Genomic DNA, 21,972 nt, shown 5'->3' with positions numbered 1-21,972 from the left:
AACAATTATTAAAATGAATTTCTAATTTAAGGAATATTTCTCATTTCATACAAAATGCAATATATTTGGAAAAATTTCATTCTTATATGTCTTGTACGCAAAGATAAGTTGAATCCATATTCAGCTTTGAAACTTATATTTCACATAATCATGATTTTTTCTTTCTTTATATTCTATTAAAAGACTGAATTGAATAGTTAAAAGCAATGAATTATGGGTCACTGAATAAATTGTAAATAAAATAGCAACACTGAAGCTTGTCACCATAGAGCTGTTTTTTTAAAGATTAACAGCATACCGAAAATGTGAATTTTACCAAAATACAACACATTTCTGCTAATATAAAAAACAATGCCTATGTAAATATTAATAAAATCAACTAAAGTTAATGTACAAAGAGTTGTTAAAGGATTTCAATTAAAATTAAGAATTATATGCATTACAATATTCAGCTGGTAAGTGAAGTGCAATATTATTTAAGTTTAGGTATTCAAAAACTACTGTCAGCTAACTGGATTTTCCATTCAAGTATGTTTTTACAAAATCTTTAACAGATTGGTACTTTGCTAGATTTCTTTTTAAAACTATTAATTTCTATTAAAATTTCAATTAAATGAATATTTTTCCAATGATGGGTTAATCATTCACTTTTAAAAACAGTTACTTTCTTCTATGGCACTTTACTGTGGTGCGTAATACCAATGTATTAACTTATTATCTTGTGAATTAGGCAATATCATCTCTGTTATAACATGAAAATGAAGAAAATAAGCATGTCATAAACAAAATAATGTATAATCCAATGTTTTATGCAACTAATGTACAAAAGACAGCTTGTAAATAAATCACTCTTACATTAATATAGTTAGAAATCCTTTAATGGACTCTGAAGTGTCTAGTTCACATTTAATGTCACCTCTAGGAACAGCCCTTTGAAGAAGATCATACAAGCTCGTGGGCCCAAAATACTGTCCCTTTACAATAGGGAACAACCTTCTGTTGCTGTGCAACAATGTCACATAACCTGGCTTTGGTTATAGCTCCATATGTATTATTTCCTTTTAGTCTCACAAGGCAACTGAAGGCCAACGAAAACCAAGAGTTCTTTCTGAATCATTTATTCTGGGGCAGCCCAATCTTCATATGGCTTAGTATCATAAGCCTCCTTAAAAAGAGCACAGATTTTCTATTCAGAACATGCACATGTTAAAATTCAATTTGTCTATGCATCATCGTACATTACAGGCAACACAGCAAAAACTGGCCATTTCAGTTTTTTTTCCAAAAAAGTATAAATAATTTGAATATGGAGCATTTCAGACAAGGCAGAAGAAAATCATCCTTTTATATAAAACCAGGGATTTTTGTAATGAGTATCTTTTCAATACAACTCCATAGCATAATTATTTTTTTTTAAAAAAAGTGTGATTAAAAACACTCAAAACTAAATTACATGTAAGAATATGACAGGCAATGGATTTGATATAAATCAATCCTGTAGAACTTCCAGAAGTACATTTATTGTCTCTGCCTTAAAAAAAACAACCCTTCATGTTTTATTGCATTTTTTCAATTGGTACATAAAGATTCTCCCATTAAGTTCCTCTCCCCTTCTTTTAATTTCATACTTTTACTTGGCTTTTTAATTTAATCCAATCACTCCACTTTCAGTCTACCAAATCATCTATACAATATGCACATTGCAAAGCCAACTTTTAAAATTTCTTACCAATATCTACCAAAGTGGTTTCAACAAAGATTCCAAAAAATTAATGAAAAATTAAAGGCAACAAAACTGCTATAGGACAGAAAGCCCTGCCATCTGTCCACTGGCTACAATGAAGGCTCCTTGTACACAAAGTTCTTTAATGTATATGAATTATCCACAAAATAAGCCTACCATCTGTACAAAATACACCACAGATTTGTTCTTGGAGGAGTGATCCTTGATTGCTACACTGTCATAAAACAATTTAGCTCTAATTACCATATGCATTTCCTTAACTGCTTCGTTTATATTCTTTACAGTGGTTTTTCCCCATAACCACAAATTTATTATTTTATTACTGTACAGTTTTAAAAGTTTTGCATACAAAAATAGTCAAAATATTAAGTTTTCCACAAGTCCTTCAAAAATTACACAGAATTTCCTCTTTTTCCACAGAATTTAAGAAAGCTCTCGAACAATAGTAAGTTCCACTGTGTTCTGAAAAGTCTTTAACAAAGATACTGCTTGCCCATGATCAATGCTGATGAAGCTATATCCATTAGCCTGGAAAGAATCAAAAACATTAATAAATTAAAAGTAAATATTTTCAATAGGTTTTTAAACTTTGTTTTTGAACCTTTTTTTCTTTTTGAACATCATTCAAATGAATTCTAATTTATAATTTTCAGAAAACTTTGTTGTTGTTTCAATAACGTGTCAATGGAGGAGCAATGCAAAATAGCAAACAAGTCCATATGTTCAACATACAATCATCGCCACTATCTCCTTACCTCTAGGAACTGAATTAACAAAATCATTACTGTCATTACCATTAAGATAATAAAGCTACCAAATCCTGAAATGTTAAAATTGCTAATTCAAACATTTTATCTGGAAACTTTTACCAAATTACTGTACTATTTTGCAATAATAATTTTTCCCCTTTTTATTTAGAATCATAGCTTTACATAGAATTATTTATTTTTTCGGGGTGGTTTACAATATGTGACAGAGAAAAGAAATAGTTATCTTAATAGACTTTTTACTGAATTATCTACAGAACGGATGAAAAACAATAAAACTCAGAAAACTGACAGAATCTTGCAAGCTTAACACTGTTGAAAAATAACTGATGACTACTTTAAATTACATTACCTGAATAATTTTATCTCCTGGCTGTAACAATTTTGATGCAGGTCCTTCAGGCTGTACTCTAGTTACAAAAATACCCTTCAAGAAAACAAAAACAGAAGTAGTATTCATCTTATAATAAACATATATTCGTACTGGATTAATAGTAACAACAGAATTAAACTGGTTGTATTATTTTGAACAAAAAGTGCTTCAAATCTAAAATTCATGCATGTTATTAAAGCTACTGACCACTAACATATGTGTAAGGAAGGTATTAGTATAAAAAGGGCAGTGAGTGGATATATGGGACTCTGCAGCCCAATCTGTAACTATTACATTTGTAATATTGATATAAAATATCTGTAATCTAGGTAGTAGTGAAAATAAAGAATTGAAGTGAAACTTAATATTACAATATTAGATCATATCAGTCAGTACAGCACAAGTAGAATATCTTCAGTGGGAATGGTTAATATTCCAAATCTTCTACTGCATGAAACTTTTATTTATGCTTTGGCAAAGCTCCTGACCAGGAAGCTATCATAAAACTTCCAAGCATTCCCAAGCCTCCCCTCAGTTTTAAGTAATACAATTCTTTCACTGCAAAACTGTGAGGAGAGGAGGGAATAGGCTATTTATCAACTGCAGGGGGTAACTGTAGTGCATAGATTTGCTAAAGCCCAATGAAAAGCCTTATTGGTCAGAGGGATGATCATTAATTACATTGGTAATTGATCTCATGGATTCTGAAAAGAGTGGTTTATCAACCTACAGGAATCACTCTGGCACTGATTTTTGTTAGCTGGCATCTACAGGTTCCACTAGGCTGTTAAGTCTTCTCAATAATATAATAGATTCTACAGTGAAATTTGTTTATTTAGAGAGCCATAAATTATGTTTACTTCCTAAATAGGGGAGAGGGTGGGGGAGACTTAACACCAGTGACTTGCAATCTTCCCTGCTCGGTTCCCCATTGTTTTGGGGGGAAAGGTTGGAAATGAGAGTCATGATTGGCAATGATTGTGGGGGTGCTGGGATAGCCACAACTCTGACAGATCAGCGCTACCATTATTTTGTTCAGCACAGTTGTATCTTCAAACAGTTGAGAGATATGGGTAGTCTTCCACCTACAAAGGCCCCTTAGTTTTAATAGCATGATTTACAATACAGTGTAAGAAGGCTTATTTTAAAATAAATATCTTCCTCAACTTTAGAATGAGCATTGTTGCAGCCATTGTTGCAGAAATTAGGTGTCCAGTTCAGCCCTTCTACCCTATTGAGCCTCCATGCTATCAGGCCCCTCTACCACAAAGATCCTGCAGGAGAAGGGCAGTGTGGACAACCGTGGGATCTGACAGGGTGAGATCTGTGAACCATAAACCCAAAGCTTGTCCCTGCACAACAGATACAGTGCCCTTTCTGACCTTAATAAGGACATTAAGGAGACAGGTAAAGGTATCTGTGATAATAACTCAAATAAGCAGGGGATCGTGGTCCAAGATGAAAAACTTGTTTTCGACAGGGAGAAGTGTGAATCTGGTATTACACACCAGTCATGCAAGAACAGAAAGGCATCCAAAAAGAGAAGCCACCTTCTGGTTGGTGATTCAATTATAAGGGATATAAATTTAGAAAAGGACACAGAGGTTTTGAAAGAGGTCAGGTGTCTTCCAGGTGCTACTGCCAGTAGGGACAAGAAGCGTATTTCTAAAATAATCAAGAATGCCAGCAAGGACTGCGATGTGGAGGCTATTGTACATCTTGGCACTAACGATCTGTCCCAAAAAGATGTACTCTGTGCAGAATGATTTCCAGCTGTAGGCTTACTTTTTCAGAGGTTTTACCAGTGTATAAGGAGCAAAATGGAAAAGGCCAGCGTATAGCAGAATTTAATATGTGGCTAAAGGAGTGGTGTAAAGGAGAAGGCTTTGGTTATATTAGTCATGATGTCTGTAGCTGGTCCAATGAAAAAATGTATAAAAGAGATGGTCTGCATCCATCCAAGAAAGGGACTGAGTTACTTGGCAATAAAATCACAGCTTTTTTGGAGGAACATTTAAACTAAATAATGGGGATAGTGAGTTAATTGATACAGAACATCACTGTCCCCGGCAATCTAAGAAAATAGGGGAAGCCAGGCACCACACAAGTTATGCAGCAAGTAAACACAGGGTCAGTCATAAAGGACTCAAATGTCTATACACTAATGCACAGAGTATGAACAGTAAGCAGGGTGAACTAGAAATTCAGGTAAATGAGGGCAGATATGATATTGTTGCCATTACGGAAACATGGTGGGACGAAACCTACAAATGGAACACACAGCTAGAGGGATTTAAACTATTTAAAAGAAACAGACTAAACAAAAGACGAGGAGTTGCTCTATATATAAGAAATAACTTTATCTCTACAGAAATAGAGCACAACAATGACGAAAACTGTAAACTTGAAAGCATTTGGGTCAATATAAAAGGGGGGAAAAATGACATTGCCATAGGTGTATACTATAGGCCGCCCAACCAAGCAGAGGAAATAGATGAACTTTTTGCTAGTCAGCTAACTAAGGTATGTAAGAAGCACATCACAATAGTAATGGGGGACTTTAATTACCCTGATATCAACTGGGAGACAAACTGCACCAAGTGGAAGATCAAACAGATTCCTGACAAACCTAGCAGACAACTTTCTCTGCCAAAAAGTAGAGAAGGGAACTAGGGGATTAGCCATATTGGATTTAATTCTCACAAACAGAGATGAAATGATAGAAGGTGTCGAAGCCACAGGAACCTTGGGGGGAAGTGATCATGCAATATTGGAATTCAACATTCTGGAGGCACAAGCAATAGAACACAGCCAAACTAGAGTCTTGGACTTTAAAAGAGCTAATTTCAATAAACTTAGAGAGACCATGGGAAGAATTCCATGGATGAGAATCCTAAAGGGGAAAACAACTCAAGAAGCTTGGGAAATTTTGAAAAGTGAGACAATAAAGGTCCAGTCTAGCACAATACCAACAAAGAAGTAAAATAACAGCTTTCAAAAGAAACCAGCATGGCTGCATAAAGAACTCTCTGATAAACTGAAAGATAAAAAGGACAAGTATAAGAAGTGGAAACAGGGTCACATAACTAAGGCAGAATATCAGCAAACAGCCCGTGCCTGCAAAGATGAAGTGAGGGAAGCTAAGGCTCAAAATGAACTAAGGCTTGCGACCAAAGTCAAAACTAACAAAGCTTCTTTCAACATATAAGAAACAAGAAAAAAGTTAAGGAAATGATTGGTCCATTAGTGGGGGAAAGTGGCAAGAAGGTGACAAGCAATAGGGAGAAAGCAGAACTATTTAATTCGTTTTTTGCATCTGTCTTTACACAAAGGGAAAACAGTCCAACCTACCCAAACCAGTGCCATAAAAAACAGAATAGAAACGCAAGTTAAGATAGGCAAGAAAATGGTAAGTGAGCACCTGTCCAGCCTAGACGAGTTCAAATCACCAGGACCAGATGGATTACACCCCAAGGTTCTCAAGGAACTGGCAGACGTGATCTCAGAACCACTGAACTATATTTTTCAAAGATCCTGGAGCACTGGGGAACTACCAGAGGACTGGAAGAGAGCTGATGTAGTTCCCATCTTCAAAAAAGGGAAAAAATAGATCCAGGAAACTACAGACCTATCAGCCTGACCTCAATACCTGGGAAGATTCTGGAAAAGATAATCAAACAACAAATCAGAGAACACCTTGATGCAAACAAAGTCATCACTAAAAGTCAACATGGGTTTGTCAAAAACAGATCATGCCAGACAAATCTTATTACATTCTTTGACCAAGTGACAAAACTAGTGGACCAGAGGAATGCTGTAGATATAATTTACTTGGACTTCAGTAAGGCATTTGATAAAGTAGATCACAACCTACTACTTGATAAGATAGAAAAATGTGGGTTAGACAGCATTACCACCAGATGGATTCGTAGCTGGCTGACAGGCCGTACTCAGCGTGTGGTCCTCAATGGAACCGCATCTACATGGAAGGAAGTGTGTAGTGGGGTGCCCCAGGGCTCTGTTCTGGGCCCAGTGCTCTTCAATATCTTCATTAATGATTTGGATGAGGGGATAGATGGGGAACTCATCAAATTTGCAGACGACAACAAGCTGGCAGGAATAGCCAATACTCCAGAAGATAGGCTTAAGTTACAGAAGGATCTGGACAGACTCGAACACTGGGCACTATCTAACAAAATGAAATTCAATGGTGAAAAAAGTAAGGTTCTACATTTAGGCAGGAAAAATCAAATGCAGAGGTATAGTATAGGTGGTACCTTGCTCAATAGTACTAACTGTGAGAGGGATCTCGGAGTCTTAGTAGACAATCACTTCAATATGAGCCAGCAGTGTGCTACAGCTGCCAAAAAAGCCAACACAGTGCTAGGCTGCATTAACAGAGAGATAGAATCAAGATCAAGTCAAGTACTAATACCACTTTACAATGCTTTGGTAGGGCCACACCTGGAATACTGCATCCAGTTTTGGTCACCACGATGTAAAAAAGATATCAAGACTCTAGAAAGGGTACAGAGAAGAGCAACAAAGATGATCAGGGGGCTGGAGGGTAAAAAATATAGGGAACGGTTGCTGGAATTGGGTATGTGTAGTTTAATGAAGAGAAGGGTGAGGAGTGACATGATAGCAGTGTTCCAATATCTCAGGGGCTGCCACAAAGAAGAGGGAGTCAAGCTATTCTCCAAAGCACCTGAAAGCAGGACAAGAAGCAACGGATGGAAACTAGTCAAGGAGAGAAGCAACCTAGAACTAAGGAGAAACTTCCTGACAGAACAATTAACCAGTGGAACAACCTGCCTCCAGAGGTGGTGAATGCTCCAACACTGGAGGTTTTTAAGAAGAGACTGGACAGCCATTTGCCTGAAATGGTATAAGGTTTCCTGCCTGAGCAGGGGGTTGGACTAGATGACCTCCAAGGTCCCTTCCAACTATTATTATTATTATTATTATTATTATTATTATTATTATTATTATTATTATTATTATTATTATTATTATTAATAATCTTTTTCCTTCTTATTCCTAGTTGCCACGTAGCACGGAGGGAGGGGGTTTGTCAGGGGTTGCGCTAGACAAAACAGACTTTTTCTCTTGGACTTTCTCTCATGGGACCCAAGGTCATCGGCTGCTCACGAGATTGCAGGCTGGGTGTTTCATGAAAAGCCCGCCAACAAGCTGAGTGGGAAAACGTAGTTGCTTGCATAGTTTTGGGGGTGGGATTCGTTAACTTTGTATTGGGAAATTCTTATGCATCTCTTCAGACTTGGTTTTACTTTTGAAGCATCGATATTCTGTAGCAATAAACATGTTCTTTGAGGAATTTGCAAGCCTCAGAGTTCTGCTTTATTTGTCGATCGGAACCTTGACAATCTTCTTGAAACAGAATTTTCTGATTATAATAACAGATGAAACTCATATAAACTTTCTTTGAACATTACGGTGAATTAATTTTTATGACATCTGACATAATTTATAGTTACTGTGTAGTTGGAATTTTATCTATTACAAACTATTTTTGTTTTTTTCTTATTTTCATTTTTATCAAAAGATTATGTAAATGAACAAACATCTTCATTTTAGTATTTTAATCCTGACAATTTGAAAACTTTCTGAAAAGTTCATATTATAAAAGGTTGAAAAATAAATTTGCACACAAATTAGTGATATTGAAATTGATGTAGGAAATTAAAATTCACATTTTAAATATATTATCTTTTATATTCATTATACAAATGTAAAAATATTGAATGGTATCTTGAGGAAAAAATAATTTCCACTTTAAACCAAAAACAACTAAATGTTACCTGTTAACTCACAAATTTTCAGAAACTGAATAGCAAACAAACTACAGAAACAAGCCAACCAATCAGGACATGCCTACAGACTCAAGATTTGGTGTATATGTGAAGAGTTACAATTCACCAGTTAAGAAATGAAAGCAGGAAAGAAACAGATTGATAGAAAGTACTCATGATTATGGAATATGGTACAAAATGATGTTTAATTGTATGCAATTTTAGAATTTTTAAAAAAACATTTATAAACATTGTACAAATAATGCATGAAAAGCATTGGCAAATAAAATATTTAACACTGAAGTACAAATTCATCAGTATATTTGTAATATTTGTAGTTTCAATTTTTTCAAATGGTAAACAGTGCCTCAATGGATAAAGGATAAATATTCATTTAAAGAAAGTATTTTTAATTAATACTCACATCATCATCTGGTCTAAAGGGGTTTCCTCTACCCCCAATTCCTCCTGATATACTAAATCCAAGTTCTGGATCTTTTTCGATTCTTACTCGAATCTAAAATATAAAACATAATATTTAAAAGCAGGCTACTTACATATTCAATCCTGTGAAAATGAAGATAATCCAATTATCTTGAACATGTTAGAGATATTATTTTTACAGTTGATGTTTTATTTATTTTACAGGCATTGTTTATATTGCTTTTGTAAACTACACTGAAGGGAACTTTTAAGTCAAAAGTTAGCTCTTTAAAATAAATAAAATGTATCTAAAAATTTTTATAGCATTCCTAAGTAATGTCTATGAAAGTAAAATAGTATTGTGATAATAAAGCCATTATCATTTTTGTAAGCCTGAAAGAGGCCACAGTGGAAGAAAACAGCAAAACAAAATCGCAGTTAAATATAATTTTTAGTGATTAATTACAGGAATGAAATACATAATCTATTAACTGATCCATAAAATAGAAATGTCTCCCTTACCTCTTGTTTTGATGCCTCATGGCATTGTCTGGTTGGACCTTGAGGCTGACTATAGGGAGGTTGATGGGCAACTTTAAGCATCAGATAATCAATCAGTTGCTCTCTGGAAGGGTGTCTTGCCACTGAAGTTTGAGGTCCAGCATGATGGATTTGACTATAGTTTGGCTGAGGTCTTGGAGGATGACCCATCTGCCCATTCATCAAAGGAATCTGAATAAATGAAGTATCTAAGTGAATATTTACACCAGCAAGAATATATTTTGATTTGCTCAGCGGTTCTGTTTATACACAGACATGTATACACACACACACATGCACACACACACACACACATGCACAAAAACAAACATTGTACTTTTAACACACAATAGATTAAAATGAAATATACTTTCTTTCTGATTTCTAAATGGTAAATCTATTCACTTTCACTTGGAATTGTTCTTACTGATAGTCAAAACTGTAATATGACTTATAAAATATTTGAGAACTTGCTAATGTATTTCATAGTCCCATATCCTCTCAAATGTTTCATTTCCAGAGAAAATTAAGTGACAATCACTTAGTTATTAACTCCTAGGGCGCTTTTTAATAGAAGGTCTGGTTGAATAAGCAATGTTGACAAAAACTACACTAAATTAATACAAACAATACAAAGCAAGCAGATGGTGAAGGGATTTGACAAGAATAAAACCAAGTTTCTCTAAATCAGGGATATAGTCACAATCTTGGTACAAAGTCAACAAGCTCAAGAATTTGTAAATATGTTCATGCCTTTCATTGAGACAGAATATATGTGGAAGTTGAGCAATCTGAGCAGCCTCAGCTATCATGGTTAAAGGATAAATGCTAGAAATTGCAGTACAACATTATCTAGATACACAGGGGTTCCTTCTATCAACTTCTAAATTACTTTGAATTACTTTAATGATTAAGTAAGGGGAGTCAGGGAGCTAATGCATACCGTGGACATACCAGTACAAATAGAGACTAAGTGCTAATGCCCAGGGACATATTATTATGGTTCACAGTCAGCCAGATATTTTGACTACACTTGGCATTCTTATCCATCTATCAAATCCCTTGCAAGGACCTGGGATAGGCAGATGTTTTTGTTTGATGGTTATTATTATGGTTCATCGCACAGCCAGATGTTTAGACTGGATTTTTATTCACCTATTGAGTCTTTCCCAAGGTCCTGTGATAGGCAACTATTACTACTATTATTATTTGTTAGTCCAAACAGGCATTGAGTATCTATTTCATTGCTACAAAGGTAACAATTTTATATTTTACTGAAAAGAACAATGCTTAACTGAAAAGAGAGGAACAATCTTTCAATCTGCTACTGGCAGCAACAGCAGAGGAAGAGACCAGGATAAAGCACATGACCCTAAAGGTCATATATGTAAAATTAACGTTTAAACAATACTAAGTACTATTACTACATTACAGTCACATATGATTAATGAATCTTACAGTTTATTACCTGCACAGGAAGTTTTTTAATGGTATCTGGAACAGCCTCTTTCAGACCAAGTGTGGCAGTTGAATAATTCTGCTGTCCAGAAATGAATACATCCTCCTCTACTGGATTGGATGTTTGGGGATGCTGAAAATTACAAATAAAAGCATGTAAACATTTCTGCTATATACAAAAGCGAGTTAACCCTCTTTCATGCTGTTCACAAGTTTGTTCCTTTATTTTGCCTTACAAATTATGTCATTTAGTTTGTAAACATACCTCTTTAATAGTAGCTTTGCTATTTATTTTCTCCTAGGAACTGAAATATAGCATGACTTTGGACAATTGGACATGCTATTGAATGACTGCTGAACAACTTGATGCTTCAGTTTAAAGTAAAAGGAAAGACCTTGAACTGTGGATCTATCATTTATTTTCCCCAGGGAAACAATATAGGAAACCAAATTAAAGACCAAGCTATACACAGGAAAAATATGATTTTATTAAATTACAGAAGTTCATACTTAGTTTTACCCCTGAATTAGACAGCAAAAAGATGAAAAATGAAAGAAAACTATAGAAGTGGACATTATGCAAGTGGACATGGACATATACATAGGACCATTGTATGTCTAAAAATTATACTAGTGCCAAAAATGGGAGAAAGAGAAAATATGCCAATAAAAATCAAAAGTCTGCTTAGTCAGTGTGATGGAGAACTAGAGTGAGAACTGGATTTTTTTTACTCAAAAAGCCATATTTTTAAAGTGCTGTGCGTGGAGAAGCAATCCAGATTTGAAAATAGACTACTTATGGAAGGAAGGAAGCATAAAAGACAAGTCACATTCATATCTGATCAATAAGATGAACAAATCTGATTAGATCAATTAGACAAACACATGACAGGAAAGTAGGTTCAACTTTAATCATACTAGAGTACATCCACTATTACACAAGAATTTCTATTAATGTAACAGAACTTTGTTATACGATCTGCAGCTCTGGTCCACAATGTCCTCAACCACCAAGACCAGATTTAAGTGAATCTTGTAAAGGTGTAGTGTACATAAGAATAACATCCATTTATCAAGAAAAATGAAAAACAGCAAAAATTTTATTATATATACTTTAATCTGTGAATAAATAAATTTATAAATTAAGCGCTATTATTACTTTTAAACATGAATGTGTAAAGAAATATATTTATCTGCATAAAAAAGATTTATGTTTTGAAATTTTCCAAACCCCCCCCCCCTTACAATTCAGAATGCTTTATCAACGTGGAATAAAGTTGAATCAGTAAAGAAATTCAAAGCAAGAAGCTATCTATTTATGTTTAAAATTATAGTGGGGCTGAACAAATGGTAGTTATGCCTGGTCCTATAAGTTACAGTTATCGTAGTGCTCTTGTTGTCATGTGATCAAAATTTGGGTGTACTTATGACTATAGGTAACTTTAACTCCCCCACCCATATCTTCTCTCATCTCTGCTCTTTAGCTGCCCCGCACATCGCTTCTGCCAGCCTGGCCACTTTGTGTTCCACTGTGTCTGGTGCCTCTGGCTAACCTTCGCAAGGCGTGCCTGGCCCTTTGCAAGGCAGCTCTTAGCCAGGCCAGGCCTTCTTCCTGAGGCTGTCCATGCTCTTGTCCAATCTGGAAGGCTCACAAACTTGCAATTTGGACAAGGACACATTGGCCTTAGGAAGAAGGCAGCTGCCTTACGAAGGGCTAGGCGGGTGAACCTTGCCAGCAGTGGGAGGAAGAATACGAGAAGATCAGCTGGAGGGTAGCAAGACCACTGGTACGCAGAGTAGGCAAAGGGCAGAGATGGGGAGAGCTAGGCAGGTGCGGGTAGTTGAAGTGGAAGTGGGACAAAGCTGGGAATGGCTTGAGTCAGGGTAAATCCTTACAACTGGGTAGAATTTGGTTAACAATGGCAACTGGAACTATCATGACTAAGCTATGTGGTCCTGTGACATTGTGCTTTATGATTGCATCACTTCATGATGGAAATTCTGGGCTCATTTACTGTCATAACCTGAGGACTCCCTGTATACTTATATTTCATGAAAATCTTTTAAGTCATCTGCTAATGCAACAAATAAACTCGTTCCATACATAAGCTATCCCACAGAATAAAACATTTCAATGAATATTTTTAAAATCAGAAGATGATCTGCTGTTTAGCTCAGAGCAGGAAATGCAGTCCTATTAAGGGGACAGGTGGATTCTCGCATTATTCTTAAATCATTGCCTTTGTAAAATCATTAATGAATAAAATCAAACATGATAAAAATTTCACAAATTGCAAAAATGCAATTGCAAGACATTTCCAATTTTTTTTCCAACAAGCATTAGGAATGTACTCACACGAAGAATGGGAACACCAGAATTTCTTCCGTCTGCAACACTCAAAGCAACATTGCCCTGGCTGCCATGCAGATCCCTAGAGCTGCCATAGTAAAAGTTGCTAACTGGAGCATAATTGGAATTAAAGGACCGTGACAGCATGCTCTGAATAAAGAGGGGACAGATAATAGAGATTAGTGCAGCATGCATAAATCACAAGACAAGTTATACATAAAGTCAGTGCAGACACACAGATTGCATATCGTGTTATAACCATGCAAACAAAGAACAGTCCCGCTGTGAATACAAAATCTCGGTTACATGCCATGTGATTTTTCACAATATAAATGAACATGCTGTCTGACATAACCACCACAGAAAGCACGATATACACCATTTGCTAGGACCGCCTCTCCCTATCTGCCCATCCCACAAGATCAGATAGGGTGGGCATGCTCCAGATCCTCTCCCTGAAATCTTGCCATCTAGTAAGACCTTGGAAATGTACTGTCAATGCCGTGACAATGGACATCGTCGCTGTGACAACTGAGAATCAGCAGCCATTTTCTCTTTTGCTTTTAAGGTGTCTTTTCTATTCTTTTAGAGTTCAGATGTAGAATGGGGGATGGAGTAAATGCTAGAGGGTTTAGCTAGCCATAACAATGTAGAAGTGTGGGAACTCAAGGACATGGTCTGATAAGGTTTTGGCGGGCTGAGGGGCAGGTGAGAAAAGCCCATGGCTTGTATTAATTGGGGGATGTGATTTATGATGTTTGTGGGGTGGGAATTGCAACTTTTTACTTTGAATCTGGGGGGAGGGAATCTCAGTTTTGGGTTCAACTACGTAAGTACCAATACTTTGTTTCCTAATAAAATGTTCTTTTAAGGAAGAATTCTTGCCTTGAAGTTCTTTTATCGGTTTTATCTATGTGGGAACCGTGACATGTACCTTTTCCATGGCTGCTCTAAACTTTGAAACACCCTCCCCCAGCCTTTCAAAAGATCTAGCTTTTTAGTAGGTGGTGGGATAGGATTGTACGGGTAGAACATATGGGAGGAGGGCAGCTGACCCTGCTATGGGGCATCCCAAAGGGATGATTCAAGCTCAGGGGTTTTGTTTTATTGTTTTACTCTTTTTTCTTTTGCATTAACTGTTTTACTTGTTGGTTTTATTGTTGTGATAAGCTGTCCAGTGTTGCTTAAGAGAGTCACGCATATAAAACTTTAAAAGAAATAAAGATAAAGATGGCCAAGGAAAATAAATCCTCAGTTGTCATATTTGAAATGTCTCCATAATATTAATTTTTTACTTAAAAAAAACAGAGATGGCATTCCCAATATTTCCTTTATTTTCCAATGTTTATTATTACTTTTCTAAATAAGACAAAAATAATTGCAAAAAGGCAAAGTCTTTGCAAATTAGTGATCCTGAGAAATAAATCAGGTGTCTTATAAAAAATAACTGTCCTTCAAAGAAATTAATAAAAAATGAATATGGCTTAAAATCTTGATCATTTTACATTTCTTCCCAAAATGCTCCGACAAAAAAACCTGAGAGATTGTGCAGTAATTTTTGAAGCACATACAGCCAACTGAGGTAGTAGATTCCTCAGGTTATTGCAGAGGTCACCAACCTTTCTCAGTTGGCGGAGCTGAGGGAAAGGGAGGGGCAGCATTTTTGCGCCCCACAGGGTGGCAGTGCCCGTTTTCACACCCTGCAGCACAGCGGTGTCCTATTTTTTGCACCTGAGGCACAGTGGCATTTTTCGCATTCCACAGCACCATCTTCACACCCGAGGTGCACGACAGCAGCCTGTTTTTGTGTCCTGCAACACAGTAGTGTCCCATTTTTGCACTCCGCGGTGTGGCGGCACCCCATTTTTGCATCCTGGAGCATGGTGGCATCCAGTTTTCATGCCCCAAGGGCCGGTAGCATCCCATTTTCACAGCCCAAGGCATAGCAGTGTCCCGTTTTTGTGTCCCACAGCGTGGTGGTGGTGTCATTTTTGCTCCCCACGGCACAGGATCCCATTTTTGCACCCTGCGGTGCAGCGTCCCATTTCTGCACCTTGCAGCGCACAGGTTGGGGACCCCTGGGTTACTGAACAGACAATATCATTTCAAGACACAGTGGACATCCTTTCCTAGAAATGTAGGACAGTTAGGCCATCAGGGAATGAGCTGAGCTGAGCTTTTATAACAAGGGAAGATTTTGCTAACACAGCAACTATCGATTGAGGGTAGAAACTGTTCCACAGATTGGATGAAAGTTGGGAATATGTAAGGATTTTATGGAATCTGAAATGGTTTTGATAAATGAGATCACATCAGGTCCTTATCTTTGGCAAAAATACAAGAATGTGATCAGTTTGTGGCACAAATAGCTACCAATATATTGAGCAAAAAACATCAAGAAAATAGCTTTAAAGATGGACAGTCTTTAGTCACCATAAATTTAAACTTGTTCAACGAACACAAACATATACAGGAAAAAGCAAAGTCGAGCAACCTGGAGGAACTGGTAGTTTAACTGACATTAAAATGTGTTATGAAAGAAAAAGAAACTAAACAATGGTTTATTTCAACATAAAGAAACAAATAAAAAGTGACAAATATACGAATTAAAAGAAAACAAAATCAGGTACTGGGAAATTGGTGAGTAGGAAGAGAAAAACAAGTCAAGGAGCAGTAAAATATTAATCAGTGGAATGACCTGAATCCAGAAGTGGTGAATGCTCCAACACTGGAAATTTTTAAGAAAAGACTGAACAGCCATTTGCCTGAAATGGTATAGGGGTTCCTGCCTGAGCAGGGGGTTGGACTAGATGACCTGCAAGGTCCCTTCCAACTATTATTATTATTATTATTATTATTATTATTATTATTATTATTATTATTATTATTGTTGTTGTTGTTGTTGTTGTTGTTGTTGTTGTTGTTGTTGTCTCACAATACTTTGGACCTCAGTGAAGAAATGCAATAAGAAATACACCATCCAGATAAGGAATCTTGAGAGTAGAATTGTTAAAGTTATAGCTATCATATGACTAAATAGTTAGTGCAAAAAAAGCATAATCCAACCTAGGCAGACACAGAGTCTTCACCCATAGATATAATAGTTTTGCTCTGCAGATTTTCAGAAATGAGATATCCATAAACAAGGGGTTTTGGTTTTTTTTGCAGAAACCACAATAATTTCAGCAGGAGATCCAACTGAGGAAAATATTTATATAAGAGTATATCTGTTTGATAAATATGAGCCAGTCCAATGGCCATGCCTTTGATTAAACTTCAGGATACATTGGTAAAAATCAAGAACTTTCAAGTACTGAAATAATTATAGCAAAATGGACAGGTTCATTTTTAAGGCCTGATACCACACAAAATTTGGTATCCAGAACAAGTCCTTGGCACACAGTATATGAAGGATAGTTTTAAGTGTTACCATCTGGATGAATGGATTTAAATGTTATAGAACTAAGGCGGGCTGCAGATTTCCATGTTTTCCCTGAGAAGGCAATTTTGGAAATAAAAAGTTTGAATGAGAGACTCAGCAAGAATTTAATTTATTATTTCTAGAAAAGTTTTCAAACTTCAATATGCAACATAAGATTAAAGGGGAAATTTAGTGGAGTTCTATGAATAACAATGAATGATTGGATGGATAAATGAATGAATGAATGAATGAATGGAAGGAAGGAAGGAAGGAAGGAAGGAAGGAAGGAAGGAAGGAAGGAAGGAAGGAAGGAAGGAATGAATTGAATGAATTTCCTTTCCAAGGCATATATACCTTACAGCCATCCTCATCTAATAGCACTGAGGGAGGCATGGCTGAAGATTTAATTTTGTAAAATTCATATTAACAAGTTCAACAAAAGACACACAAATCAACAAAATATGCTTGTTTTAAAAAAAAATTCAAGTTCTCTCTCGCAGGCCAAACAACAAAACAGCAAATGGCTCAAAGATTCCACTGACCCATCCCCCCAAATATGTATAAGTTGATAAAGGGGGACATCTTGTATCACCCAAACAGGACAGTACAACAACAAGGCAAGATAAAAATCTAAGATACAATAACAAATGTAGCCAAAGTGAAACCCAAAGGAATTTCAGCACTGTAATAGATGAAAGGTTGGCATCCATCCATTTTGAAAAGGCCACACAAACTACAAGACGGGAACCAGATTTAAATTGAAGATCAATATTCCCGAAGTGCTATTTAACAATATTTCCAGTATTATCAAAACCTAATGAGCAAAGCATCTCCAGAACAAAAAGTCCTACAGAAGGAAGTTTGCTAATCACCCTTTGGAACAAGAGCCAACCTAGAAAAGATAACATGAGGCAAAGATTAAAAAGTTGGTATTAAGCTCTAAAATGAAAAAAACCCAAGCCTGTCTCTAACAAAGTGCAATGGTTTAATGCATCTTGAGATTGCAAAGATAGCGCTAGGAAACTTATATTAAATGGCTTCAAGGATGTCAATGTTTCTAAATGTACAGGCTTGGACACCATATTGGAGCTGAGAGATTACTTTGACTACAAAGAACTTGCCCATAAGGAAATATATTCATTTCATCTTAGTTTATCATGAGCTACTATGACGTTATTTTTCATGGTTATTGCTGTTGCTTCTTATTGGTTACAGTCTAGTTCCCAAAACAAAAACTGTTAAATATATTCAGGTATATGAAGAAGCAGCTTTTCCCATCTCTACAGCCATAAGAAATGTCTTGGCTTCATTTGTTTTTTTGCTGGCTGTTGTTTATGAGTTTTACTGAAGTAATATAAATTGTTTGCTTCCTGCTGGGCTCAAAATAGTTTGTGCTAGATTATATTACAATTAATTGTTTTAATTCAGTTCCGTGTGTGTGTGTGTGTGTGTGTGTGTGTGTGTGTGTGTGTGTGTGTATAAAAATATCCTATTGTAAATCTTCTTGTAGGGTAGGCAACAGCACTCAGCCTGAACTACCATCCTATTTTTGTGGCTTTGAAGTAAAAAAAATATGTTAAAAAAACAGGGGTTTGTTTTAATTTCTCCTTATACCCTATGATATAAAACATAGAAAAGGTTTGAGAACTTTAAGCCAATGGAACACTCAAGACATTTCAAATTTTGTTCCAGGCCCTCAAAACGTTCTTAATATGGCCCAAATTGTGTCATTTTATTCCATGCATTTTTTTTCTTGCTTTCCCTCTCCCAATAAAGATACTGCTGAGGGAGAAAACTAAAATAAGACTACATAGTAAAAGTACTTTTACAAATCAAGCCGAGGTAGCCATAAATTAAATACAATATTGTGCATGAGAGAGAAAATATCCATCAATCATTTCCCAAGGTTCTGTGGAGGGACAGAGGAAAAGAAATTTGCTATTGCTATTGCCATTCAAATCTAGAGCAAACAGACTTTCTATCTAAAAACCTTAATAGCAGTCTAAGGCAGTCTCATATTCCGTATTACTATCAGCCCTTGGGAAGTAAATATGTATTTGATATTTATCAGTTTCATAAAAAATGTATTATCAGCAAAGTAATAACCATGTCACTTATGTCGGTATTTCAAACATGCTGCTGAAGATGGTAAGAATTTCATCTGCTTAAATGTGATTAACGTTAACTTTATGGCAATAATTTTCTTGATGATTTTAGAGTTCTTCCTTCTGTACAAATCACACTATGTATTATAATAAAATATCTAGCCTACTATTCCTAAAGCTAAATTACCTATTTTATGAACATGTGTTTATTACTAAACAAATTTTTGAAATTTTAAACTATAATATCACAACCACACATTCTTTAAAATGGCAGACTTTTACCAGCTTAATGAAAAAGAGACTGCTGGATTCAAGAAGAGGAAGTAAAATTGCTTACTTTTTCTAACTTTTTGGCCTCTATGTGCCGTAGTACTTGTTCCCTCCAGTCATGAGGAACTTTATTTTTTCCAGTAGGATCCATCAGAGAGAATTCAGAATTAACTCTTGGATTTGTTCTTTTAGACGGACTAGTCCTTGAGTAATTGAAGTCACTGACTGACATAGTTCTCTCTGGTATATCATTTGCTGAAGGACGGGCACTCTGAGGTCGGGGTACATTTGGTCCATCAATGCTATGTGTTCTTGCAGAAAGAGGTCTCTGTTGCCCTGACAATTTGGGTGGGACTCTTCCCACTGAATGCAAATCCCTATACGTTAAATAATCCCCCTCAGAAACCAGAGGACGGCGTGAAGATCCAGAATCAACATTAACTGAAGCAGTAGAAGACACACTATTCTGTCGCTGAAGAGTATTTCGGGTTGCACTAGAAGGATGCCTATCATTTGGGGAAACAGCCCACATTTCCATATGCCTACCACCCATCCTTTGATGCATATTGTAGGCAGCACTAGCTCTAACATTATTATGGTTAGAGAAATTCATATTGGCTGAATGTTTTGCAGAAGTACAGCTCTCTGTACTATCCAGCCTTGGTAAGCGCTGAGAGGACAAACAACTTTGTTCGGCTATAGGATTTTGTTTTTGGAGCCACAAAGACTCTTTGGGTACAATATTGCTGCTATATTGTATATTATATTGGGGGGTAGTGACTGGTTGTGGAGAATTCGGTCCTTGCCCTTTAACTGTATTGGTATCTTCAGGATTATGATTGAAATCAAATTTAATTGCTGTTTTTGTAGATATTAAATCAGAGGATGATGAACATCCAGGAAACACTTGTAATGGCTGATCGTATAGGACAGTAGCTGACTTACTCCGGACTATATTTTTTCCATCTGCAGCCATACCTGCTGATTTTATTGCAGGATTGGGGTGCTGGGATCCACTGTCATTTATAATATCACAGACTTTTAGAGCACCTGTCTCCATGTTAGTTATGCTATGGGATTTCACCACTGGCCCACTCCTCTGTGGAGACAAATCTTCAGTACTTTTTGAAAGACATAGTTCTGAAGAAGAATCGGTATCAATGGTGGCACTTCTCTTTAGCTCTGACTTTCCTGCAGAGTGTAGCATGTCTTCAGAATGTCCATTGATATTATTTACTGGACATACATTTGAATATTTATTTTCATTTTCCAATTGTTCAATTTCTTCTTTCATATGGTCATTTATCAAGTCCTTAATTGACATTTCTGTTGATTTTATTTGATTCACTACATTAGATTGTAGTCCCTCTTCAGCTAATTTGCAAATATTCCTGTTGATCTGATGCAAGTTATGAGACTCATCAGTGGCATTGTTTAGTTCAACACCTTTCTCTAGTAAAGCTAATTTCTTCTCAATATTTAAACTGAATTCAGATAGATTTGTGATTTTATCTTGAGAGTTCAGTTTTTCTTCTATCAGAACATTTACATCTCCATTTTGTAAAAGACTGTTAAAATTTTCATCTTCTTCCCTGTAAAATAAAGCAATCATAAATATAACAAGAGCAATTTTATAAAATGACCACATTTGATAAAAGCATTTTAAAAGAAAGAAGCATTAAGCCAGATGCATAGAGACAAAAGAAATGGACTCAAGATCCATTGATTTCAATGGATTTTACTTAAGTTTGCATTCAATTTCACATAATAATCATACCAATATAATAAATAATTGCAAATACTGTATAATCAAAAAGTTGATTAAATATCAATTGAAAATACTGTTCAAGAATTTATTTTAAATCATCTGATCACTCATTTTTATTAAAATAAAACTAAAACAATAAAATACTGAAGCAAGGAGACATTGCAGAAAAAAACTTATTTTTTGACCATAAGGCAAACAGAGGGAGCAATAAGTGGGGGGGAGGTAATGAAGAGGTATCAGACAACCAAGGCAAGGGGAGCAATAGAACTTATCTAAGATGATAATGGGATTAAACATCTTGTCAGTATTTTCTAACAAATAAACAATGTGATACACCAGGAAATTGTGAATTGTATGATGAACGGATAGTCTGAAGCTTTACACAAACAGAAACACTGTCAAGGACTATCTCTTTATTCTGAATGAATTTAAATCTTCAAAACAAGATAGTGAAATCATTTAATGGCCTTCTTCGAGCAATCCTGGAGAACTGGTGACATACCAGATATCTGAAGGATGGGAAATGTTGCCCTGTCTTCAAAAACAGGCAAAGGAATATCCAGAAACTCAATCCAACTGACATCAGTATTTAGAAAAACGTTTCAGAAATTTATAAAGTTAATTCTTATAACATCTTGAAAACTATGTAATGTACAGATTTGTCAAGAACAAGACTGCCAAATTAACCTTACTGCATTTCTTTGATTGGGTTACTTTGTTAATGAATTGAAGGAATGAAGTAGCCGTAATATATGCTGACTTTAGCAAACCATACAAGTATCTCGTGATATTCTGATTAACAAGCTAATTAAGTATACTAGATGCCATGACAATTAGGAAGAGGTAGAGAGGATTCTTATTAAATTTGCAGATGATACAAAATTGCAGAGGATAGAAAAATGGGAAAAGAAACATTTTATCATTATTTTAAAGTCTTATG

At 35.8% G+C, this 21,972-nt stretch overlaps 1 protein-coding gene across 6 annotated transcripts in view; it reads right to left on the bottom strand.

Annotated features, from left to right (window-relative positions):
* The window catches only part of ERBIN (erbb2 interacting protein), an 86,175-nt gene continuing 64,203 nt past the window's right edge, over positions 1–21,972 (bottom strand). For 4 of the 6 annotated variants that reach the window (XM_081318382.1, XM_081318381.1, XM_081318380.1 and 1 more), the window contains 7 exons: positions 19,332–20,856; positions 13,475–13,618; positions 11,129–11,251; positions 9,643–9,852; positions 9,122–9,214; positions 2,864–2,938; positions 1–2,272 (listed from right to left, as the gene is read on the bottom strand). In XM_081318382.1, the coding sequence (XP_081174508.1) occupies positions 2,168–2,272; positions 2,864–2,938; positions 9,122–9,214; positions 9,643–9,852; positions 11,129–11,251; positions 13,475–13,618; positions 19,332–20,856 (2,275 nt within the window). In that variant the 3' untranslated portion in view covers positions 1–2,167. The remainder of the gene's footprint in view (positions 2,273–2,863; positions 2,939–9,121; positions 9,215–9,642; positions 9,853–11,128; positions 11,252–13,474; positions 13,619–19,331; positions 20,857–21,972) is intronic. The other 2 variants (XM_081318384.1, XM_081318385.1) reach the window with 2 other exon arrangements.

Source organism: Vipera berus (assembly GCF_964194415.1).
Source record: "Vipera berus genome assembly, chromosome: 2".
Classification (NCBI taxonomy): domain Eukaryota; kingdom Metazoa; phylum Chordata; class Lepidosauria; order Squamata; family Viperidae; genus Vipera; species Vipera berus.
The sequence above is the reverse complement of the archived record's forward strand: the minus strand, read 5'-3'. Positions and strand labels throughout refer to the sequence as shown.